The sequence below is a fragment of the Syngnathus floridae genome, chromosome 12 (genome assembly GCF_059516105.1).
Source record: "Syngnathus floridae isolate MCC-2025c chromosome 12, RoL_Sflo_1.0, whole genome shotgun sequence".
NCBI lineage: Eukaryota > Metazoa > Chordata > Actinopteri > Syngnathiformes > Syngnathidae > Syngnathus > Syngnathus floridae.
The window spans coordinates 13,527,871-13,554,335 of record NC_142424.1 but is presented as its reverse complement, the minus strand read 5'-3'; the positions used below and the strand labels follow the sequence as shown (position 1 = coordinate 13,554,335).

The 26,465-nt window shown below is 43.1% G+C and overlaps 1 protein-coding gene across 3 annotated transcripts in view; it reads left to right on the top strand.

Annotated features, from left to right (window-relative positions):
• mapkap1 (MAPK associated protein 1) overlaps positions 1 to 26,465 on the top strand; it is a 102,075-nt gene that overhangs the window by 31,455 nt on the left and 44,155 nt on the right. For all 3 annotated transcript variants that reach the window (XR_015861702.1, XM_088392033.1, XM_088392034.1), the window contains exons 3-6: positions 11,676 to 11,765; positions 19,503 to 19,651; positions 24,165 to 24,337; positions 24,419 to 24,595. Coding sequence is in view for 2 of the 3 variants with exons in the window: in XM_088392033.1 (XP_088248159.1) it covers positions 11,676 to 11,765; positions 19,503 to 19,651; positions 24,165 to 24,337; positions 24,419 to 24,595 (589 nt within the window). In the remaining variant the exon portion in view is untranslated. The remainder of the gene's footprint in view (positions 1 to 11,675; positions 11,766 to 19,502; positions 19,652 to 24,164; positions 24,338 to 24,418; positions 24,596 to 26,465) is intronic.

The following is a 26,465-nucleotide window of genomic DNA, read 5'->3' as shown; positions in this document are numbered from 1 at the left end:
CCGGTTTATTTGGGGTCACTTCCGGTTTAAAAAGGTCACTTCCGGTTTAAAAAGGTCACTTCCGGTTTATTTGGGGTCACTTCCGGTTTACCTGAGGTCACTTCCTGTTTACCTAAGGTCACTTCCGGTTCGATTTGGGGCACTTCCGGTTCATTCTAGGTTCATTGGGAGCACTTCAGGGTCAATCCAAGATGGCCGCCACACTGGAAGTGGGGTTCAAGGGTTGAATTTTGTAAGCATAGTGGAAGTGGGGGTGAAGGGGGTGAATATGGTAAGGATGAGGTGACCAAAGTGAATAAAGTTGGAATGGGTTGAATCGGTTGAAAAATGTAGAAATTAGAGTAGAATAACCAAATTTTGTAGAATTTGGTTGAATTTCAAAATTGAAAATTTGGAAATTTTGGTAAGTGGGAAGGTGTGGAATAGGTAGGCAAAAGATGAACAGTTGAAAGTTGGAATGGGTTGAATCGGTTGAAAAACGTAGAAGTTAGAGTAGAAAAACGAAATTTTGGAGAATTTGGTTGAATTTCAAATTTGAAATTTTGGAATTTTTGATAGGTGAGAAGTTGTGGAATAGGCAGGCAAAAGATGAACAGTTGAAAGTTGGAATGGGTTGAATCGGTTGAAAAATGTAGAAATTAGAGTAGAAAAACGAAATTACGAAGAATTTGGTTGAATTTCAAATTTGAAAATTTGGAATTTTTTTGTAAGTGGGAAGTTGTGGAATAGGTAGGCAAAAGATGAACAGTTGGAAGTTGGAACGGGTTGAATCGGTCGAAAAATGTAGAAATTAGAGGTGAAAAACGAAATTTCGTGAAATTTTGTCGGAATTTTTAACGTGAAAACGTGAAATTTTTGAATTTGGGAATTTTGGGAATGTCGAGAATCATTCCGAATGTGGTTTGAATGTGCTGAATGAGGTGAATTTAAAAGGGGAATGACGTAAATGTGAAATGTCGAATCTGCCATTGAGAATGAATGGGGAAAAATTTGTCGTAAATTCGCGAATTTTGCGAAATCGGAAAATTTTCGGAACGAGAAAAATGGAAGCGCTCATCTCGTGAATATTTGGAATACGTCAAAAGTGGAACGGAGTGAATCGGATGAATTATGTGGAAGAAGAAGCGGGACAAAAAAGTGGCGGGAATAAAATAGAATAATAATAATAATAATAACTAGAAAATGCAATTTCTGGAGAAATTGCGTGTGAAGGCGAATACTTTGAATCACTTCTTGGGGAATGATGCCGAATGATGTTGAAATTAGTTGAATTTCTTGAGAAATGTGGAAAATAGAAATGTACGACAGAATTTTGGTGAATATGGTTGAATTTCAAATTTGAAAGTTTGGAATTTTTGGTAAGTGGGAGATTGTGGAATAGGTAGGCAAAAGATGAACAGTTGAAAGTTGGAACGGGTTGAAACGGTTAAATAATGTAGAAGTTAGAGCAAATCTTGAATCCCCATAGAGAATGAGTGGGAATTAAAAGAAAAAACAATTGCGCCAAAATTTTTTGAAATTTGGAACAAAACGATAAAAAACGGCTTCAGGAGGTTCACTTTTGGGGTTAAAATGTTGAAACGGGTTCAATCGGACAATAAATGCAAAAGTTAGCGCCTAATGTAGCTATTTAGGGCAGTTAATGTTGAAATAAGGTCACTTCCGGTTTGATTTGGGTCACTTCCGGTCTATTTGGGTCACTTCCGGTTTGATAAGAGGCACTTCCGGTCTAGCTGAGGTCACTTCCGGTTTATTTGGGGTCACTTCCGGTTTAAAAAGGTCACTTCCGGTTTAAAAAGGTCACTTCCGGTTTGATTTGGGGTCACTTCCGGTTTACTTGAGGTCACTTCCGGTTCATTTGGGGTCACTTCCGGTTTGATTTGGGTCACTTCCGGTCTATTTGGGTCACTTCCGGTTTGATTAGAGGCACTTCCGGTCTAGCTGAGGTCACTTCCGGTTTATTTGGGGTCACTTTCGGTTTAAAAAGGTCACTTCCGGTTTGATTTGGGGTCACTTCCGGTTTACCTGAGGTCACTTCCTGTTTACCTAAGGTCACTTCCGGTTCGATTTGGGGCACTTCCGGTTCATTCTAGGTTCATTGGGAGCACTTCAGGGTCAATCCAAGATGGCCGCCACACTGGAAGTGGGGGTCAAGGGTTGAATTTTGTAAGCATAGTGGAAGTGGGGGTGAAGGGGGTGAATATGGTAAGGATGAGGTGACCAAAGTGAATAAAGTTGGAATGGGTTGAATCGGTTGAAAAATGTAGAAATTAGAGTAGAAAAACCAAATTTTGTAGAATTTGGTTGAATTTCAAAATTGAAAATTTGGAAATTTTGGTAAGTGGGAAGGTGTGGAATAGGTAGGCAAAAGATGAACAGTTGAAAGTTGGAATGGGTTGAATCGGTTGAAAAACGTAGAAGTTAGAGTAGAAAAACGAAATTTTGGAGAATTTGGTTGAATTTCAAATTTGAAATTTTGGAATTTTTGGTAGGTGAGAAGTTGTGGAATAGGCAGGCAAAAGATGAACAGTTGAAAGTTGGAATGGGTTGAATCGGTTGAAAAATGTAGAAATTAGAGTAGAAAAACGAAATTACGAAGAATTTGGTTGAATTTCAAATTTGAAAATTTGGAATTTTTTTGTAAGTGGGAAGTTGTGGAATAGGTAGGCAAAAGATGAACAGTTGGAAGTTGGAACGGGTTGAATCGGTCGAAAAATGGAGAAATTAGAGGTGAAAAACGAAATTTCGTGAAATTTTGTCGGAATTTTTAACGTGAAAATATTTGAAATTGGGAATTTTGGGAATGTCGAGAATCATTCCGAATGTGGTTTGAATGTGCTGAATGAGGTGAATTTAAAAGGGGAATGACGTAAATGTGAAATGTCGAATCTGCCATTGAGAATGAATGGGGAAAAATTTGTCGTAAATTTGCGAATTTTGCGAAATCGGAAAATTTTCGGAACGAGAAAAATGGAAGCGCTCATCTCGTGAATATTTGGAATACGTCAAAAGTGGAACGGAGTGAATCGGATGAATTATGTGGAAGAAGAAGCGGGACAAAAAAGTGGCGGGAATAAAATAGAATAATAATAATAATAATAATAATAATAATAGAGAATGGTGTAGAATAACATATGTGTGAAGGCCATCGCCTTCACACAATAATAATAACTAGAAAATGCAATTTCTGGAGAAATTGCGTGTGAAGGCGAATACTTTGAATCACTTCTTGGGGAATGATGCCGAATGATGTTGAAATTAGTTGAATTTCTTGAGAAATGTGGAAAATGGAAGTGTAATACAAAATGTTGGTGAATTTGGTTGAATTTCAAATTTGAAAGTTTGGAATTTTTGGTAAGTGGGAGATTGTGGAATAGGTAGGCAAAAGATGAACAGTTGAAAGTTGGAACGGGTTGAAACGGTTAAGTAATGTAGAAGTTAGAGCAAATCTTGAATCCCCATAGAGAATGAGTGGGAATTAAAAGAAAAAACAATTGCGCCAAAATTTTTTGAAATTTGGAACAAAACGATAAAAAACGGCTTCAGGAGGTTCACTTTTGGGGTTAAAATGTTGAAACGGGTTCAATCGGACAATAAATGCAAAAGTTAGCGCCTAATGTAGCTATTTAGGGCAGTTAATGTTGAAATAAGGTCACTTCCGGTTTGATTTGGGTCACTTCCGGTCTATTTGGGTCACTTCCGGTTTGATAAGAGGCACTTCCGGTCTAGCTGAGGTCACTTCCGGTTTATTTGGGGTCACTTCCGGTTTAAAAAGGTCACTTCCGGTTTAAAAAGGTCACTTCCGGTTTGATTTGGGGTCACTTCCAGTTTACTTGAGGTCACTTCCGGTTCATTTGGGGTCACTTCCGGTTTGATTTGGGTCACTTCCGGTCTATTTGGGTCACTTCCGGTTTGATTAGAGGCACTTCCGGTCTAGCTGAGGTCACTTCCGGTTTATTTGGGGTCACTTCTGGTTTAAAAAGGTCACTTCCGGTTTAAAAAGGTCACTTCCGGTTTGATTTGGGGTCACTTCCGGTTTACCTGAGGTCACTTCCTGTTTACCTAAGGTCACTTCCGGTTCGATTTGGGGCACTTCCGGTTCATTCTAGGTTCATTGGGAGCACTTCAGGGTCAATCCAAGATGGCCGCCACACTGGAAGTGGGGGTCAAGGGTTGAATTTTGTAAGCATAGTGGAAGTGGGGGTGAAGGGGGTGAATATGGTAAGGATGAGGTGACCAAAGTGAATAAAGTTGGAATGGGTTGAATCGGTTGAAAAATGTAGAAATTAGAGTAGAAAAACCAAATTTTGTAGAATTTGGTTGAATTTCAAAATTGAAAATTTGGAAATTTTGGTAAGTGGGAAGGTGTGGAATAGGTAGGCAAAAGATGAACAGTTGAAAGTTGGAATGGGTTGAATCGGTTGAAAAACGTAGAAGTTAGAGTAGAAAAACGAAATTTTGGAGAATTTGGTTGAATTTCAAATTTGAAATTTTGGAATTTTTGGTAGGTGAGAAGTTGTGGAATAGGCAGGCAAAAGATGAACAGTTGAAAGTTGGAATGGGTTGAATCGGTTGAAAAATGTAGAAATTAGAGTAGAAAAACGAAATTACGAAGAATTTGGTTGAATTTCAAATTTGAAAATTTGGAATTTTTTTGTAAGTGGGAAGTTGTGGAATAGGTAGGCAAAAGATGAACAGTTGGAAGTTGGAATGGGTTGAATCGGTCGAAAAATGTAGAAATTAGAGGTGAAAAACGAAATTTCGTGAAATTTTGTCGGAATTTTTAACGTGAAAACGTAAAATTTTTGAATTTGGGAATTTTGGGAATGTCGAGAATCATTCCGAATGTGGCTTGAATGTGCTGAATGAGGTGAATTTAAAAGGGGAATGACGTAAATGTGAAATGTCGAATCTGCCATTGAGAATGAATGGGGAAAAATTTGTCGTAAATTCGCGAATTTTGCGAAATCGGAAAATTTTCGGAACGAGAAAAATGGAAGCGCCCATCTCGTGAATATTTGGAATACGTCAAAAGTGGAACGGAGTGAATCGGATGAATTATGTGGAAGAAGAAGCGGGACAAAAAAGTGGCGGGAATAAAATATAATAATAATAATAATAGAGAATGGTGTAGAATAACATATGTGTGAAGGCCATCGCCTTCACACAATAATAGAGAATGGTGTAGAATAACATATGTGTGAAGGCCATCGCCTTCACACAATAATAGAGAATGGTGTAGAATAACATATGTGTGAAGGCCATCGCCTTCACACAATAATAGAGAATGGTGTAGAATAACATATGTGTGAAGGCCATCGCCTTCACACAATAATAATAATAATAGAGAATGGTGTAGAATAACATATGTGTGAAGGCCATCGCCTTCACACAATAATAGAGAATGGTGTAGAATAACATATGTGTGAAGGCCATCGCCTTCACACAATAATAATAATAATAGAGAATGGTGTAGAATAACATATGTGTGAAGGCCATCGCCTTCACACAATAATAATAATAATAATAATAGAGAATGGTGTAGAATAACATATGTGTGAAGGCCATCGCCTTCACACAATAATAGAGAATGGTGTAGAATAACATATGTGTGAAGGCCATCGCCTTCACACAATAATAATAGAGAATGGTGTAGAATAACATATGTGTGAAGGCCATCGCCTTCACACAATAATAGAGAATGGTGTAGAATAACATATGTGTGAAGGCCATCGCCTTCACACAATAATAATAATAGAGAATGGTGTAGAATAACATATGTGTGAAGGCCATCGCCTTCACACAATAATAGAGAATGGTGTAGAATAACATATGTGTGAAGGCCATCGCCTTCACACAATAATAGAGAATGGTGTAGAATAACATATGTGTGAAGGCCATCGCCTTCACACAATAATAATAATAGAGAATGGTGTAGAATAACATATGTGTGAAGGCCATCGCCTTCACACAATAATAATAATAATAGAGAATGGTGTAGAATAACATATGTGTGAAGGCCATCGCCTTCACACAATAATAATAATAATAGAGAATGGTGTAGAATAACATATGTGTGAAGGCCATCGCCTTCACACAATAATAGAGAATGGTGTAGAATAACATATGTGTGAAGGCCATCGCCTTCACACAATAATAATAATAATAATAATAGAGAATGGTGTAGAATAACATATGTGTGAAGGCCATCGCCTTCACACAATAATAATAATAATAATAATAGAGAATGGTGTAGAATAACATATGTGTGAAGGCCATCGCCTTCACACAATAATAATAATAGAGAATGGTGTAGAATAACATATGTGTGAAGGCCATCGCCTTCACACAATAATAATAATAATAATAGAGAATGGTGTAGAATAACATATGTGTGAAGGCCATCGCCTTCACACAATAATAATAATAATAGAGAATGGTGTAGAATAACATATGTGTGAAGGCCATCGCCTTCACACAATAATAATAATAATAATAGAGAATGGTGTAGAATAACATATGTGTGAAGGCCATCGCCTTCACACAATAATAGAGAATGGTGTAGAATAACATATGTGTGAAGGCCATCGCCTTCACACAATAATAATAGAGAATGGTGTAGAATAACATATGTGTGAAGGCCATCGCCTTCACACAATAATAGAGAATGGTGTAGAATAACATATGTGTGAAGGCCATCGCCTTCACACAATAATAGAGAATGGTGTAGAATAACATATGTGTGAAGGCCATCGCCTTCACACAATAATAATAGAGAATGGTGTAGAATAACATGTGTGAAGGCCATCGCCTTCACACAATAATAATAAAGGACAGCAATAACAATAGTGTGAAGGTCTTCACCTTCACACTAATAAAGGACAGCAATAACAATAGTGTGAAGGTCTTCACCTTCACACTAATAATAAAGGACAGCAATAACAATAGTGTGAAGGTCTTCACCTTCACACTAATAAAGGACAGCAATAACAATAGTGTGAAGGTCTTCACCTTCACACTAATAATGATAATAATAAAGGACAGCAATAACAATAGTGTGAAGGTCTTCACCTTCACACTAATAATAATAATAATAATAAAGGACAGCAATAACAATAGTGTGAAGGTCTTCACCTTCACACTAATAATAAAGGACAGCAATAACAATAGTGTGAAGGTCTTCACCTTCACACTAATAAAGTAGAATAACAATGCTTTGCCTTCACATAATAATAATAATAATAAAGGACAGCAATAACAATAGTGTGAAGGTCTTCACCTTCACACTAATAATAATAATAATAATAATAAAGGACAGCAATAACAATAATGTGAAGGTCTTCACCTTCACACTAATAATAATAATAGAGAATGGTGTAGAATAACATATTTGTGAAGGCCATCGCCTTCACACAATAATAGAGAATGGTGTAGAATAACATATGTGTGAAGGCCATCGCCTTCACACAATAATAGAGAATGGTGTAGAATAACATATGTGTGAAGGCCATCGCCTTCACACAATAATAGAGAATGGTGTAGAATAACATGTGTGAAGGCCATCGCCTTCACACAATAATAGAGAATGGTGTAGAATAACATATGTGTGAAGGCCATCGCCTTCACACAATAATAGAGAATGGTGTAGAATAACATATGTGTGAAGGCCATCGCCTTCACACAATAATAGAGAATGGTGTAGAATAACATATGTGTGAAGGCCATCGCCTTCACACAATAATAGAGAATGGTGTAGAATAACATATGTGTGAAGGCCATCGCCTTCACACAATAATAGAGAATGGTGTAGAATAACATATGTGTGAAGGCCATCGCCTTCACACAATAATAATAATAATAGAGAATGGTGTAGAATAACATATGTGTGAAGGCCATCGCCTTCACACAATAATAATAGAGAATGGTGTAGAATAACATATGTGTGAAGGCCATCGCCTTCACACAATATTAATAATAATAGAGAATGGTGTAGAATAACATATGTGTGAAGGCCATCGCCTTCACACAATAATAAAGGACAGCAATAACAATAGTGTGAAGGTCTTCACCTTCACAATATTAATAATAATAGAGAATGGTGTAGAATAACATATGTGTGAAGGCCATCGCCTTCACACAATAATAAAGGACAGCAATAACAATAGTGTGAAGGTCTTCACCTTCACACTAATAATAATAATAGAGAATGGTGTAGAATATCATATGTGTGAAGGCCATCGCCTTCACACAATAATAGAGAATGGTGTAGAATAACATATGTGTGAAGGCCATTGCCTTCACACAATAATAATAATGATAATACATTTAATTTAGACGCGCCTTTCAGGTCACTCAAGGTCACTTTACAAGAGTTAAAAAGTCAAAAACAAGTTAAAACAAATTAAAACAATAGCAAACAGTAAAGAAGATTGTGAAAAACAGTAAAGCAACTAGAGATGAAATGCTGTCCTGAAATAGGTGGGTCTTGAGAGTGGATTTAAACTGTGGGAGGGAGTCAATATTGCGTATGTCAGGCGGAAGTGTGTTCCAAAGTTTGGGAGCAGAGCGTGGTGGTGGTGGTAAGCCGGGCATAGGGGACAGTGAGGTGGATGGAAGATGAGGATCTGAGGGAGTGGGTGGAGGTGGCTGTGTGGAGGAGTTGAGACAGATAGGGAGGGGCAAGGTTATGAATAGCTTTGAAGGTATGGAGGAGGTTTTTGAAAATAATGCGGTATTGAATCGGAAACCAATGCAAGTTCTGTAGGACGGGGGTGATGTGATGGAAGGAAGGGGTTTGGGAAATGATTCAAGCAGCTGAATTCTAGACCAGTTGGAGCTTATGGATACATTTCTGGGGGAGACCGAAGAGGAGAGAGTTACAATAATCAAGACGGGAGCTGACGAGGCTGTGAACAAGAATAGAGGTGGAGTGGGGGGGTGAGAGAGGGGCGGAGGTGATTGATATTGCGGAGATGAAAGTAAGCATTGCAGGTAGTGGTGTTGATATGGGAAGAGAAGGAGAGTGTGCCATCGAGGATGACACCCAGACTCTTAACCTGGGGAGAGAGGGAAACTAAGGAGCTGTCAATGGGGAGGGAGAAACTGTCAATTTTTGATAGAGTGGATTTAGAACCAACTAAAAGGATTTCAGTTTTATCACTGTTAAGTTTGAGAAAATTGGAGGTGAACCACTTTTGTAATTCGGAGAGGCAATGAGTCAGGGAAGAGGGAGGGAGGGTGGAGTTGGGTTTGCTGGACAGATAGAGCTGGGTGTCATCCGCGAAGCAGTGAAAGAGGACATTGAATTTACGGAAAATAAGACCAAGAGGGAGGAGATAGGTGATGAAAAGGAGGGGATCCAGGACAAAGCCCTGGGGGACACCAGTGGAGACAGCAGAGGATTGGGAACGGAAGGATTTAAGTTGGATGAACTGAGTGCGGCCTGAGAAAACCAGGCGAGGGTGGTGCCAGAGATACCGATGGAGGAAAGTCTATTGAGGAGGATGGAATGAGAGATAGTGTCAAAGGCCACACTCAGGTCAAGGAGGATGAGGATGGAGAGTAAACTGGAATAAGCTGCAGTGAGGAGGTCATTGGTGATTTTTAAGAGGGCTGTTTCGGTGCTATGGCGGGGGCAGAAACTGGACTGGAACTGTTCAAATAAATTATTTCGTGAGAGATGAGATAGAAGTTGAGAGGCAACAACTTTTTTAAGAATTTTAGAAATGAAAGGTAAGTTGGAAATGGGGCGGAGGTTATTGAAGTTGTTGGGATCTGAACCAGCTTCTTTAAGAATTGGGGAGACAGCAGCAGTTTTGTAATGTACAGGAACAGAGCCACTACTGAGAGAGGAGTGGATGATGGCAGTGATGAGAGAGAGCAGTGAGGAGAGGCAGGATATGACCAGGGCGGTAGGAAGTGGGTCTAACTGACGTGTGGACGATTTGGATTTGGAGATGAGAGCAGAAATAGCAGAGGGATCAGGGAGTTGAAATGAAGAGAAAGGCAGACTGTAGGTTCAGAGGAGTAGGGAGAAGGGGAAGAGGGGCTCAGTTGCTGGTGGATTTTGTCAATTTTTTTAAGTTAAAAACAAAAGGAGTGAGGTGGGGGGTAGGAGAACTTGGGGTTGATGAATTTTGTTGAGGACTGAAAAAACAGCCTTAGGGTTCCCACGGTTAGATGAAATTAGACTGGAAAAGTAAGTGGATTTGGCTGAAGCAATAGAGTCCTTGTACTGTAAAATGTGTTTTTTGTACATGTCCAGGTGAACAGAGACCATTTTTTTTTATGGAGGTGTTCAAGTTGACGTCCTTTCGACTTAATGAAGTGGAGAGCAGGTGTGAACCAGGGGGCAGAATAGGTGAAAGAAACAGACCGGGTTCTGACTGGAGCGAGGGAGTTGAGAATGTTGGTAAGTGAGTTGTTGTAGTGGAGAACCAGTTCATCAGGAGAGGAAGACTCCAGGTATGGTAAAGAGGCAATGATGGAGGAGAGAGTGTCAGTATTTATGTCCTTGATGTTACGGAATGAGATGAGACGAGGTGGCTTGGTTATGGAGAGGCGGAGTGTAATGTAATGTTGTAGATGCCAACAACCATAAAAGTTCCTTGATGTCTATCAGTGTGAACAAAAAACAGTCATTTGTGAAACTGTAAGCATTTGCAGGTTATTACAAACCTGCCAAACAACCTTTTTAACCCATTTTAGAAGATCCTAATGCTGTTTTCTGTGCACAAACGATACTATTTATTTATCAATGGCGGCGGAGGTACGCCCGCTACGTGTTACGTGAAGTCCTCTGATTGGTTTGCCACCCCAATCTACGTAAAACGTAATGTCTTTTGATTGGTTCATCTTGTCTACATATTACGCCTGTTTATTATGTCTCTGTGTGGCAGAAGCCACATAAAACAACTTAATAGATTAGCACAAACGATAGTATTTATTTACCAATGGCAGCGTAGGTACGTTATGTCTAGTCGTCTGATTGTTTTTTTGCCCTGATCTACGTAAAACATAATGTCCTCTGATTGTTTCATCCGTTCTTCATATTTCACCTGCATATTACGAAAACCACACAAAACAACTTTACCTATTTCAGAGTTTGGTCCGCACAAAAGGCACACCTTATTAAAAGGCGCACCTTCGTTTTTTGAGAAAATTAAAGGCTGTTAAGTGCGCTTTATGGTGCGGAAAATACGGTAATTGAAATCAAACACATTTAAAATCAAAACTTATTTATAGGTGAAGTTACATTTGAACATAGGACCCCTTGTTCAAAAGGAGCGTCAGTGTAAAGTTTCCACCGTCAGTAATGGTGTGGGATGCCACGTCATCTGCCGGTGTTGGCCCACTTTGTTTTCTGATATTTTACAATAAAGGTCGAGAATGGCTTACTTTACATTTGTATAGCACATAGTGTTAAATCTTCACAAAATATACAGTTTATCTGTATGTTTGAAACCTGAAATATGGAGGGAAAAGTTAAACTTAAAGGAGGCTAACACTTGCAAGGCATCTTACTGAAATGAAAATGCTCGACTTGATTTCCTCTTTAAAGTTCATGTTTGAAGCGCAGTTCAGTTATGCTTGCATTTAGTTTCATTCATCATGCTTTTTCTTCTTTTGTCATCTTGAGTTTGACTAAAATTTCACATCTGTGCTCCTTTTTTCAGCCCAAAGACTTGAAAGACTGAGGAAGGAGCGTCAAAACCAAATCAAATGTAAAAATATTCAGTGGAAAGAAAGATCTTCCTCTCAATCAGGTAGTGTTCCTCAATATTTTTGATAGAACCATTTAACTCTGTCACTGATTTTGTTAATATAGTTTGAAAGTCTGTCTGATGGTGCTTTATTTAAATCAATTACTGTTAATAACTATTTTGTCCATTAATTATTTACAATTGAAAATAAGTGATGTTGTAAAGTATAAAATCATCTTTCTTAGTCCAAAAACAAGGACATTTGCATAGTTTCAGCAGTGGATACAGGGAATATTAAAAAATAGCATTCAAGCGGACAACAGGATACGTACCCATTGTACATTAAACGCCTGGCAAGCCACACCCATTAAGATAGTGGGTCTAGAGAGTACGCCATCCAATGCAGATGGGTCGTGGTTCAAACCGACCTGTCAAATCAAATGTGTTAATTTGCTGTGGCGTACCTTTCCTGTGCTTCGGCAGTGGACGCCCTTCCTCCTTCAAAATGGTGCGGCTTGCAATAATGGCCCGTCAAGAGGTTGGTCAGCTCCAGATTCAAAAGGGAAACGTCTGTTGCCGTTTTCAAAGGAGACATATTTGAACACATTCAAAGTATCTTTCGCCGATGTGCAAAACAATTACCGTATTTGCCGGTGTATTGGTCGACCTTTTTCGATCCAAAACCGACCGAAAAAAATCGACCTCGACTTATACACCGAGTCATAAAATTTAACTTCGTATTCATCGCTTCAAATGTGATGGTAACCAAGGCCGTTTCTCATGCATCTCATTGTGCGTTGCACTTAGAAAATTTGAACCGGGCGGCGTGCGCGAGTGCGCGGCCCGCTGGAAGTCGAATGAGGCGCCGCGGCCACCTCCGCGGTGCTTATAAACAGCCGATCCGCTCGGCGGGGGCTATTTTCGGCCACTTGGCTCGTGCGCACGGCCTCCCGGACGTGCCGGGAGGGTGCGCGAGCTCGCCGGCCGCTGGAAGTCGAATGAGGCGCCGCGAGCACCTCCGCGGTGCTTATAAACAGCCGATCCGCTCGGCGGGGGCTATTTTCAGCCACTTGGCTCGTGCGCACGGCCTCCCGGATGTGCCGGGCGGGTGCGCGAGCTCGCCGGCCGCTGGAAGTCGAATGAGGCGCCGCGAGCACCTCCGCGGTGCTTATAAACAGCCGATCCGCTCGGCGGGGGCTATTTTCGGCCACTTGGCTCGTGCGCACGGCCTCCCGGATGTGCCGGGCGGGTGCGCGAGCTCGCCGGCCGCTGGAAGTCCAATGAGGCGCCGCGATCTCCTCCGCGGTGCTTATAAAGTGCCGATCCGCTCGGCTTGGAGCTATTTCCGGCCTCCCGTTGGTGCCGGGCGGCGTGCGCGAGCTCGCCGGCCGCGATCTCCTCCGCGGTGCTTATAAACAGCCGCATGCGCACGGCCTCCCGGAATTTGAACACATTTCGTCAATAAATTTCGCATATTGAATTTTGAAGTTTAATATAATGCAACAATTGAGCTCGACTTATACAAAGGATATATCATAAAATCGTAAATTTCCGTCGAATTTTAGGGGGTCGACTTATACACCGAGTCGACCTGTACACCGGCAAATACGGTAAGCATCAACACAAATAATGACTTCAATAATAACCTTACTTCTGGGCATCATATCAAGTCATCTATTGCCTCCTGAATTATATTTTTTAATGGCAAAATACTAAGTGATCAAGTGGGCCATTTTTCTTGGCATAGAGCAGTGGTACCAGGTTTGAGTGGACCCAGGTTTTTTATTACTGTATTTTCCGGACTATAAGTCGCTCCGGAGTATAAGTCGCACCAGCCATAAAATGCCCCAAAAAGTGAAAAAAAACATATATAAGTCGCTCCGGAGTATAAGTCGCATTTTGGGGGGCAATTTATTTGACAAAATCCCACACCAAAAACAGTCATGAACGAGCAACAACAGGCTAAACGATAGCAACAACAGGCCAAACGATAGGTATGCTAACGTGACAAACACAAACAAAGAGCTGAGAACGGGCCTGATGTAACATATAGAGTGATTAAGGACAACTATTACATGAATAACATGTTTATAAAACCATCGGTGTCACTCCAATTCATTAAATCCATCAATCGTTCTTTGTCAACAATGGCTGCGCGCGGCTGAGGGCGCTTGGACTTCAAAATATTCCACAGGCTCATATAACGATAGATAAACTATGTTTCAAATAACTATAATATAAGCAATAATATTATCAAACCATCCGTGCACTTTAAATCCATTAAATCCATCGATCAAATTCCTCGTCCTTTGTCAACATCGCCGCGCGTGCACCCTGACGTCAGCCTCGTCTTTATTCCACAAATCTAGTATATAACTATATTGTAGCGTTAACAAAGTACAAGGATAGACGTGGGTTTGGTGAACGGCTCTTTATTCCACAAAACAAACTTCCAAGCTTGTGGCGGCGTGGACTTCCAGACACGAGAGCTCCATGGCAGAGGACCGGGCGTGCGTAATGGCCATGTCTGAGCCCCATGCACCGTTCGCGGACAGCCACTTGGCCGAGCGCCGGCCCCCGACTCAGTAGACCGGGCGTGCGTAAAAGCCAGAATAGTTTCAAAACTTCTATGTCACTCCAAATCCTTAATTCCTTTAAACTCTTTGTCCTCCGTGTCACTTAGAAATGATCACCGCTAATGATGCCGGTAGTCCTTACGTGGGTCGCGCCGCGCGGTGCCACTGACGTCACTTGAAATAGTAATCCATTGGTACATCACGGTTCTCCAAACTTTCTTTCTGCTGCTCGATTACTGTTTTCAGCTGCATATTTTACAACTTGAAGTTTGTAACTTGCAAAATATGACTTTCTTTTTGGTTCCATTTTTCTTAAGCCCACCCAGTTGATGAGTCACGGCCAACGGTGAAATTTAAAGCGCCCTCATCCAGTTTTGTCTGAAAATATAATTTTATTCAGATGTCGTTTTTTGTTTTGTTTATTTGGTTGTTTTATCAAAGACAAAGTCTGCTTTATTGTCGATTTTTTTTTTCATATACCAAGACACACAAAGAGATTGAAATTACGTTCCCACTATCCCTCGGTGAGATAGTACACATATGCATACAAGCAACACAAAAAACCCAAGAAGGCATAAACAATGAATAAATAAGAGTGTTGAATAAATGATAAATAAACAAATAATAATAAATAATAATAATAAATATAAGAGGAGCAAACAGACAGTGGACTTGGATATGGTGCTTTAAAGTGTTAATTGCTTTATTTGATGTTTTCTCTATTTTTATGTTTTGAATATGTTCAAGATAAAGATATAAAAGCATGTTAAGTGATCAACTATACTAAAAATAACATGGGAAGTGGTCAACTATACTTTTAAGTGATGTCTTAATGATCAAGTAAAAATTTGTGAAAAAAAAACATATATAAGTCGCTACTGAGTAAAAGTCGCCCCCCCACCCAAACTATGAAAAAAAACGCGACTTATAGTCCGGAAATTACGGTAAGTCGCTCCTGAGTATAAGTCGCCCCCCCCACCCAAACTATGAAAAAAAACGCGACTTATAGTCCGGAAATTACGGTAGATCTTCGACAACAGCAATGGCAATCCTAAGTGTAAAGATTTTGTCGTCATTTCTATAGAGCTGTTCCAGTGTGTGACGTCCACAATTAGTTTGTACAGGTTTGTGCACTTAGACGTCAAAAGTGCCATCTTTTTAAAAAGTTCATCTCGTACCAAGATTGTTTATTAGAGCCCGAGCAGAGACCACTGTGAGGTCACTATTGTTTTTGTTGGAACTACTTCTTTTTGTTTTCACCGTAAAGGACTGCCTTTTTGACACCCTAAACATGCCCGAAAACTCACTACATTTTGCAAAGTTGGTGAACATTTTGATAGTTTAACGTTGTCATAAACGATGACAACAAAAATGTCTTAGTTGTGCCATCTGGAGTGTAAAAATAAAACTTATACCTACAAAAATTGGCAGGCACGAGACATACAACGTCCATTGGAGCCATAGTCTAAAAAGACCAGAAAAAGAGTTATGAATTTTTAAACAACCAATTTTAGCCCACTTTTGCACAATAACTGGTCATACTTTTACACCCACACATCACCACGAGGGCAAACGACAAACCCTGGTTCACAGGGGAGGTACGTGAGCTCCTGAGAGCACGGAACTCTACTTTTAAGTCTGGCGACAGGGAAGCCCGGAGATCAGCGAGGGCTAACTTGAATCCGGGTATGAGAACAGCCAAGCTTGCCTATGGACAGAAAATCCAATCTCATTTTACTGGCACAAAAGACCCCAGACACCTTTAGAAAGCAAGGCATTCACTCAGTAACAGACTACAGGCCCACTCCTCAACCCTGCGAGGATAACGCAGACTTTCTCAACTCTCAATGTCTTCTTCAGTCGTTTTGAAGAAAACACCACCACCACTCCAACAAAAGCCCCCCACTGCTTGGACAATACAATACTTAAATTGAACCCAGCTGATGTGCGTAGGAGCCTTTGAAAGGTCAACCCAAGGAAAGCTGCAGGCCTGGACAATATACAGGGGCTGGCTAGTTAATTAGAATATCATCAAAAAGCTGAATTATTTCAGTAATTGCATTCAAAAAGTGTAACTTGTACATTATATTCATGCATTGCACACAGACTGATGTATTTCAAATGTTCAATTCTTTTAATTTTGATATTTATAAGTGACAACTAATGAAAACTCTGAATTCAGTATCTCAAAAAATTAGAATACGATATCTCAAAGAATTAGAACATTACTTTTTTTTTTTTCCAAAATGTTGGCTAACTGACAAGCATGAACATGAAAAGTATGAGCATGTACAGCACTCAATACTTGGTCGGGGCTCCTTTTGCCTCAATTACTACATTAATGTGGCGTGGCATGGAGTCGATCAGTCTGTGGCACTGCTCAGGTGTTATGAGAGCCCAGGTTGCTCTGATAGTCACCTTCAGCTCTTCTGCATTGTTGGGTCTACCGTATTGCATCTTCCACTTCACAATAAGGTCATGCGAGTTTGCTGACAAATCAAGGACAGGTATACAGTGGTCCTTAAACCAGGTACTGGTGGTTTTGGCACTGTGTGCAGGTGCCAAGTCCTGTTGGAAAGTGAAATCTGCATCTCCATAAAGTTGGTCAGCAGCAGGAAGCATGGAGTGCTCTAAAACGTCCTGGTAGACGGCTGCATTGACCTTGAATCTCAGGAAACAAAGTGGGCCAACACCGGCAGATGACGTGGCATCCCACACCATTACTGACGGTGGAAACTTTACACTGGACTTCATGCAACGTGGATTCTGTGCTTCTCCGCTCTTCCTCCAGACTCTGAGACCTTGATTTCCAAAGGAAATGCAACATTTATTCTAATCAGAGAACATAACTTTGGACCACTCAGCAGCAGTCCAGTCCTTTTTGTCCTTCGCCCAGGTGAGACGCTTCTTACGCTGTCTGTTGTTCAAGAGTGACTTAATACAAAGAATGCGACAGCTGAAACCCATGGCTTTCATGCGTCTCTTTGTGGTGGTTCTTGAAGCGCTGACTCCAGCTGCAGTCCACTCTTTGTGAATCTCTCCCATAATCTTAAATGCGTTTTGTTTCACAATTCTCTCCAGAGTGCGGTTAACCCTATAGTTTGTACACTTTTTTCTACCACGTCTCTTCCGTCCCTTCACCTGTCTATTAATGTGCTTGGACACAGAGCTCTGCGAACAGCTAGCCTCTTTAGCAATCACCTTTTTGTGCAAGATGTCAATGGTCGTCTTTTGGACAACTGTCAAGTCAGAAGTCTTCCTCATGATTGTGTACCCTTCAGAACAAGACTGAGAGTCCATTTGAAGGCATCTTCAGGGGTTTTGAGGTAATCAACAGACGAATGTGGCACCAGGTTGCCTTCTATAGTGAACCTTTTCAAAATATTCAAATTTTCTGAGATACTGAATTTAGGTTTTCATTAACTGTCAGTTATAATAATCAAAACTAAAATGAATAAACATTTGAAATACCTCAGTCTGTGTGCAATGCATAAATATAATGTACAAGTTTCACTTTTTGAATGCATTTACTGAATATATTCAACTTTTGGATGATATTCTAATTTACTTGCCAGCACTTGTACCTGGGCATGTGCTTAGAAGACTGTGTGGACTCACAAATGTCATCACAGATATCTTCAAGATCTCTTTGAGCCAAACCATCATACTTCATTGCTTCAAAGCCACCACCATCATACTGTTACCCAAGAAATCTCCAGCAACAACTCTGAATGACTACTGGCCCATAGCTCTCACTCCCATGATGATGATGATGATAGAACTTTATTCATCATGAAGTGCTTTGAAAGATTGGTCAAAGACCACATACAATCCAGCCTACCTGCTACCTTTGACCCATTGCAGTTTGCGTAACGCCCCAAGCGCCCCACGGATCATGCCATAGCAGCAGCAAGCAGCAAGCAGCAGCAAGCAGCAGCAAGCAGCAAGCAGCAGCAAGCAGCAGCAAGCAGCAAGCAGCAGCAAGCAGCAAGCAGCAGCAAGCAGCAGCAAGCAGCAGCAAGCAGCAGCAAGCAGCAGCAAGCAGCAAGCAGCAGCAAGCAGCAAGCAGCAGCAAGCAGCAGCAAGCAGCAGCAAGCAGCAAGCGGCAGCAAGCAGCAAGCAGCAGCAAGCAGCAAGCAGCAGCAAGCAGCAAGCAGCAAGCAGCAAGCAGCAGCAGCAGCAAGCAGGAGCAGCAAGCAGCAGCAGCAGCAGCAAACACTTCACCTCAGCCTGGCTCATCTGGAGAACAAAAACAGCTGTGTGCAGATGCTGTTCATTTACTTCAGCTCTGCCTTCAACACGGTCATTCCGCATAAGCTGGTGAACAATAGCTTTTCTCCATGGGCCATCAGACTGCTTAACTCAGTCCAGAAACCATGCATAAACACACACACACATGCACACAAATGCAACTACTCCATTCACCTTACAATTTTTTCTTCTATGCTGCTCTGCACTTTGCCACTGCATCCGCGCTGTCATTACTAGTACTACTTGCACTCTAGTAAGGAATACCTCAACTGATTGCCCGTTTGCACGTGTGTTGTTGTACCATCCGTACTCTGGTAACAATATCTCATTGTGAATTGTTGTCCTTTTAATGATGGATACGTAATTTAAATGCTCTTTATGTCCAATAATGTTTTATGTCCTATTTATAGTTAGCTGTGTTTTATTTTACCCTCTTACTGCACATTGGAGTTTGGAGAAACGCAATTTCAGTCTTCTGTGTACTGTTGCAAAGTTTGAGTGACAAATAAGTTCACTTTGACTTTGAGTTCTTGAAGAGCATCAAGCGCTTTCAGCCGATTTTTGATTTCTGCTTGCTGCTTCGCAAGATCCTTCTTTGGCGCCATCACTCTTGGATTTTTGTGGCTTTAGAAGTTGGAGTTTTTCCGTACTTTTTCTTTATCTGTTATCCAATGTGCATATGAGTTAATGCAAATTTCCATACTGTCGAACAAATAAAGGTTTCCCATGTTATGACAGAAATTCAACAGGTTTCTTTCAGCATTGACATTAATTTTTTATGCTGTGCACAATAATTTGGAGTGACTTTAAAAGTACTGTTAACCTCCAGGTTATTAACAGTGAAATCATTGAACGTTAAAATGTGTTATATAAATTATAAATATTTTTTAACACCATGAACTTATTGCCATCCTTATTCATGTGCATTACCTCTTGTAATGTGTGTAATGTTTTTGTTTTATTTTCTGTTAAGTGGAGGATTTGGGGTCCTTTTTTGAAAAACGTGACATTAAGGATAGAATGCGGTCAACATGTGTGAAATCTACTCTTTCACTTCGATTGGAGCAGTGTCCCCAGCAGCTCAACAACCCATTCAATGAATATTCAAAATTTGATGGCAAGGTGGGTTCTTTAGATTTTTTTGAAAATGACAATCAGACTGTACTTAATGAAAATTTTGTACATTGTTTTGAATCAGATGATTTGTGTTAACAGGATTAAAGGGAGGGTAAAGTGAAGATAGTTCAGTTTTGACTAACTTGCCCAGTTTATTTCTTTTTATCAAGAAAATGCAAAGTCCATTATTCATTCATTGTGGAGAAATAATGAAACAACAAATGCCTTTAAAAACGCCCACTTTTAATGAGGAATAGGGCCGCACACACTGTTGCCCATGTCTTGGTTGATGATGTCACGGAAGTAAGCGATCACAATTTCCCCATCGGAAATTATTGTACAGACACTATCGCTTAAAACGGCCAAAAACAGCTATCGATTGGCACCAAAATTTACATGGACATCTCTACTTATGACTACTTCCATACATCACAAAGATCAGCCTCTCAGTGGCTGATTTAAGAGCAAGAAATGAACAGCCTCTCTTTGCCCTGTCATATTTCCTTTCACCATTCACCAACATACGCAAACATAATGCATTCAGAAAGGCTTTATGTAAGCAGGGTTGTTCACACGTCGTTTTATATATATATATAGTCAATTGAAATTGGTAAAGTCAAAGTCAAAGTCAGCTTTATTGTAAATTTCTCCACATGCCAAAGACACACAAAGAAACCGAAATTTCGTTCCCCCCTATCCCACGGTGACAAGACATGGCTCACAACAGACAAACAAGTAAACAAGTATAACAAAAGCGTGCTGAATAAATAATGAATAAATAACACAACCATAAATAAACAAATAAGAGGAGCAGAAGAAAAAAAAAAAAAAAAAAAAAAAGGAGCAAGTGCGCGTACAGCAGACATTCCCGAAAATAGCGCAACAGTGCCGCACGCTACGCAGAAGGGGGTAGCGAGTTCAGGGCCCTAACAGCCTGGAGAAAGAAGCTGTTGGAGAGTCTGGTGGTGCGGGAGCGCAGGCTCCTGTACCTCTTCCCAGAGGGCAGAAGGTCAAACAAAGAGTGAGCCGGGTGACTCACATCTCTGGAAATCGAGGTCGCCTTGCGGGCGAGATGGGAGGTGTAAATGTCCTTCAGGGAGGGGAGCGAAGCACCAATAATCTTACCAGCCGTATTCACTATGCGCTGCAGGGCCTTCAAGTTCTGTTCAGTGCAGTTACCACCCCAGACAGCGATGCAACTGGTGAGGACGCTCTCAATGGTGCCACGGTAGAATGTAGACAGGACTGCCTGAGGAGCACATGCACGCCTGAGCTTCCGCAGGAAGTACAGGCGGCGCTGAGCTTTCTTCGCCAGTGACGAGGTGTTTGCGGACCAGGAGAGGTTCTCACTGATGTGCACCCCCAGGAACTTGGTGCAGCTCACCCTCTCCACCACAGCACCGTCGATGATCAGCGGCAGGTGTGTTGTGTGACCCTTCCGGAAGTCAACAATGATTTCCTTGGTCTTATTGACGTTCAGCAGGAGGTTGTTGTCCCTGCACCACGTGGTTAGAAGGTCAACTTCCGACCTGTACCGAGTCTCGTCGCCCTTCGTGATGAGACCCACCAGAGTCGTGTCGTTAGCAAACTTCACTATGTGATTGTCGCTGTAGGTCGCAGTGCAGTCATGCGTCAGCAGGGTGAAGAGCAATGGACTGAGCACGCAGCCCTGGGGGGCCCCCGTGCTCAGCGTGATGCTGGCGGAGATTTTGTCGCCAACACGCACCACCTGAGGCCTCTGACAGAGGAAGTCCAGTAGCCAGTTGCAGAGGGAGGTACTGAGGCCCAGCTCGTTGTTTGCAGATGAGTCGCTGCGGCACAATGGTGTTGAAGGCAGAGCTGAAGTCCACAAACAGCAACCTCACATATGAGTCCTTTCTCTCCAGGTGGGTGAGGGCCGAGTGGAGGGCAGAGCAGATGGCATCCTCAGAGGACCGCTTGGCACGGTACGCAAACTGGAAAGGGTCAATGGTGGGGGGGAGAACGGACTTGATGTGCTCCATGACCAGCCGCTCAAAGCACTTCATGACGATAGGCATCAGTGCCACAGGGCGGTAGTCATTGAAGCAGGACGGTGCAGGTTTCTTCGGCACAGGAACGATGGTGGCAGTCTTGAAACACGAGGGGACGATGGCCTGCTGCAGGGAAACGTTAAAGATTTCCGTGAAGACACCCGACAGCTCCCCAGCGCAGTCCTTCAGCGCTCGACCCGGGATGTTGTCAGGGCCCGCCGCCTTACGGGTGTCAATAGCGGCAAGCGCCCTCCTCACACCGTCGGCAGAGAGGCGCAGGGGCTGCTCGTGTGGGGGGGGAGCGGTCTTCAGCGGGCAAGTGCTGTTCTGGGCGTCGAAGCGAGCAAAGAAGCGGTTCAGATCGTTCAGCAGACGGACGTCGCCCTCACAGCTCCTCGGCGCGGGCTTGTAGTCCGTGATGGTCTGAATGCCCTGCCAAAGGCTACGTGCGTCCTTGCTGTCCTTGAAGTGGGTGGAGACCTTGCACGAGAACACCTTCTTCGCTTCTTTGATGCCCCGGGACAGGTCGGCCCTCGCTGTCCTCAAGCCAGCCTCATCCCCCGCTCTGAAAGCCTTGTCCCTGGCCCCCAACAGTCTGAGGACAGCCCCCGTCAGCCACGGCTTCCAGTTCGCGCGAGTGACGACGGATTTCGAGCAAGTCACATCATCGATGCACTTCGTGATGTAAGAGGTAACAGAGTCAGTATACTCCTCTATGTCCGTCCAATCGTTGTAGGTGGCTGCCTGCTTAAACAAGTCCCAGTCAGTGGAGTCGAAGCAGTCACGAAGTGCATCGGAGGCACCCTCAGGCCACACTCGAACCTGCCTCCGAACCGGCCTGGATGCCTTTACCAATTGTCTGTATGCAGGCAAAAGCAAAATGGTGAGATGATCAGAAAGCCCCAGATAGGGGAGGGGGGTGGCTTTGAAAGCTCCCTTTTGCGCCGAGTAGACTAGGTCCAGGAAGCTGTCTCCACGTGTCTGAAAAGGAACATGCTGGTGAAGCCTCGGGAAAACAGACTTCAGGTTGGCATGATTGAAGTCTCCAGCGAAGATGGTGAAACCGTCAGGGTGCGCTGTTTGCTGTTCACTGACAGCCTGGTACAGTTCACCAAGCGCCGCGATCCTGTCTCCTTCGATGTTGGAAGGCGGGATATATACCGCGACTAGCAGAATCGCGGTAAATTCCCTCGGCAGATAAAAAGGACGGCACTTAATGATCACAAACTCCACAAGCGGCGGCAGTGCTTACATACCACCACAGAGTCCCGGCACCATTCTTCTCGGATGTAGACGCATATTCCACCTCCTCGCGACTTTCCCCCTCGTACAATGGCACGGTCCGCCCGATAGCACGCTAGCCGCTCCAGATGCACGGCAGAGTCCGGAATGTTGTCACTCAACCAGGTCTCGGTGAACACGAGCACACAGCAGTTCCGCACCGTCCGGTTCGTAGACCTCAGCAGGCGAACGTAATCCATCTTGTTGTCCATCGATCGAACATTCGCCAGAAGAATGGAGGGCACCGCCGGTCGCGCTGGGTTGGCCGCCAGCCTGGCCCGGACGCCTCCGCGCTTGCCCCTCTTCTGCCTCCTCGCACACCGTTTCCGACGGCTCCCAACCGGAGGAGGAATAGCGGGTGAGGTCGGCGACGTTTCAGGACGTAGCAGTCCGAGCGCCTTTAATGTCGACGCTTCAAAGTCCAGAACGCCGCAAAACCCACTTCTGCCGATGTCAAGCAGAACCTGCCTGCTGTACTTGTAGCACGAACGAGACGAACACACAAGACTGTCGGACGAACACTCATTAGACGAACAAATCACCGTACTGACGGGACAGAGAGTGGCCGCTGCGTGTGCAGGCGCCGCCATCTTGTGAAGCTTGTAAAGCTTCATGTGACTCACCTTTCCCCTGTAGTCCGCGTATGGGGTACCACCTCAGCCTCCAATCTGAAAAAGAGGTGCTTTAAACGGCCACACAGCTGAAGCGTCGGTCTCCTAGCCAGAAGTTCAGTGCTGCCAATCTTTCCAACAAGCTGACCTCTGGGCGTTGTGACGCAGTCCAGGGTGAGCCTCCTGGCTGAGCTTCCTTCCGTGACATAGTCAGGCTGATATGTAACATCAAGCAGACTCTGCCCAAAAAGTGGGTGTCAATAAGTGTATTGTCCTTCTGTTCCAAAATACCGTTAAATCTAGTCTGAGTTTTTTTTATGGGGGAATTGTAGCACTGACATCATTTGTTAATAAAGTTCTATCCTATAAGTGCCAATGTTGGCTCACCTTACCACCCCTTTACAAGGAGGTAAATCTCAACCACTGGTCAAGCATTTCACTCTAAAAAGAGTGGAACTCCTAGTGTTCTAATGAAGTGGCTAAAAATTCAATACAATTTATTAAACTAGAATGGTAAAGATGGTTTTCCTCAATTGTGTGCTGCGTTTTACAAGTGAATGCCAATGATTTTTTTTGTATTTTCTTGACTGTGTAACATCGGATATCTCATTCAAGGGCCATATTGGCACAACAGCGACAAAAAAGATAGACGTCTACCTTTCAATGCAAATGGGTCAGGAGAAAGTTCATCCCATGGCAGTCGTCACCATTGCGAATGCCCGTGTTCATGATCTTATTGGGCTAATCTGTTGGCAATACACAACTGAGGGACGAGAACCAAAACTCAAGTATGTACAAACATTTCAGTTAACAATTTAACATTCAGCAAATGTTTTAGGTTTTTTTTCTAATGTTAATTTTCTCGACAGTGAAAATGTGAATGCCTACTGCCTTCACATTGCGGAAGATGATGGTGAGGTGGACACAGACTTCCCTCCCCTGGACTCCAATGAGCCAATACACAAGTTTGGTTTCAGCACTTTGGCGTTGGTGGAGAAATACACCTCACCTGGCCTTGGTTCACGACAATCACTGTTTGTCAGAATGTAAGTGACAAATACAGTACAGTAAAACCTCTGACTTCGACCACAATTCGTTCCAGAAAATTGGTCAGACCCCGATTTGGCCCGATTTTTGTGATGTTTAATACACTAATACACTTGTACACTCGTTAATAAAAAGGTTGTGGACCACTGTTGTGCGGCACCGTTTTCCTGGATATGTGGCCAGACACGAGGTCACTGGGGAGAGAGGTGTGTTGATCGCATGTCCGTCTGCCAAGCAAATAGTGGCGCACAATTGACACAAACGAGCCAGAACTAGATCAAGACGGCCATTACTGGAGACAGAAAGCTTTTATACGCAACCCCTCATTATGGGGGACAAAAGAAACGCATATGATGCCGTTTTTAAGTTAAAGACTGTTGATTTGGTTCTTAACGAAGGAAATAGAGCTGCCTCTTCCAGCCACTAGAGGGCACTGGGCTATTGTTGATGACATCTTGTTGCATCACCCTTTTTAGTAATTTTGTTCCAGGTCATGTCTAGTTTACGCTCTCGAGACGTGCTTTAGCTTGTCAAGCCGAACCTAACGTTGCTTCTGGGACGCGTGTGCGTGCGTCTGACAGAATTGCCAATAGGGTGCCAGTTGGATTCAAGATTCAAGACGTTTACTGGCCATGTTAGGGCATGACAAATGATGATGATGATGATAGAACTTTATTTATCCCACAGCGCGGAAATTTACTTGTCACAGCAGCGTACAAGAGTGAAAGAATACAAGAGACAAGATTCAAATGTAAAAATGGATAAATAACAGACAAGGACAAAGACAAGTGCCACTAGTAGCCCAAGAGACGAAACACATGATCAGGTGCCACGCATGTTGTAGTCTGACAGCAGTGGGAATAAAGGACCTGCGGAATCTCTCCTTCCCACATGGAGGGTGTGAGAGGTGTTGTCCATGATGGATTTCAGCTCAATTAACGTCCTCCTCTCACCCACAACCTCTATGGAGTCCAGGGAACAGCCCAGGACAGAGCTCGCTCTCCTGACCATCTTATTTAGTCTCCCCCTATCCCAGTCCGTACTGCCCCCCCCCCCCCCCCCCCCCCCAGCAGACCACAGTGTAGAGGATGGCTGAGACCACCACAGAGTCATAGAAGGTCCAGAGGAGAGCCCTGCACACACCGAAGGACCTCAGTCTCCTCAGCAGGTGGAGGCGACTCTGGCCCTTCTTGTACAGGGCGTGGGTGTGATCAGTCCAGTCCAGTTTGTTGTTAAGGCGAACACCCAGGAATTTGTTGTTCTCCACTACCTCAATGTCCGATCCCTGGATGTTCACCGGAGTGAAGTGGGGTGCTGTCCTCCCGAAGCTCACAATAATCTCCTTCGTCTTGCTGGTGTTCAGCTGAAGCTGGTTGAGCTCACACCAGCTGACAAAGTCTTTGATGACCGTCCTGTATTCCAGATCGTTCCCCTCCGTAACATATCCAACAATGACCGTGTCGTCCGAGAACTTCTGGATGTGGCAGTGTGCGGTGTCGTGGGTAAAGTCCGAAGTGTACAGGGTGAAAAGAAAAGGAGAGAGCACCGTACCCCGGGGGACACCTGTGCTGCAGTGCACCACGTCAGACTCACAGCGATGTAACCTCACATACTGCGGCCTGTTGGTGAGGAAGTCTGTAGTCCATGCAGCCAGGCGTAGGTCCACTCCCGCCTTCTCCATCTTCACCCTGAGCAGTGATGGCTGGATTGTGTTAAAAGCGCTGGAGAAATCGAATAACATGATCCTCCTAGTGCTCCCGATGTCCTCCAGGTGAAGCAGTGATCTGTGCAATAAATAAACCACTGCATCATCCACCCCAACACCAGGCCGGTAAGCAAACTGCAGGGGGTCCAGCTGCGCTCCCACCA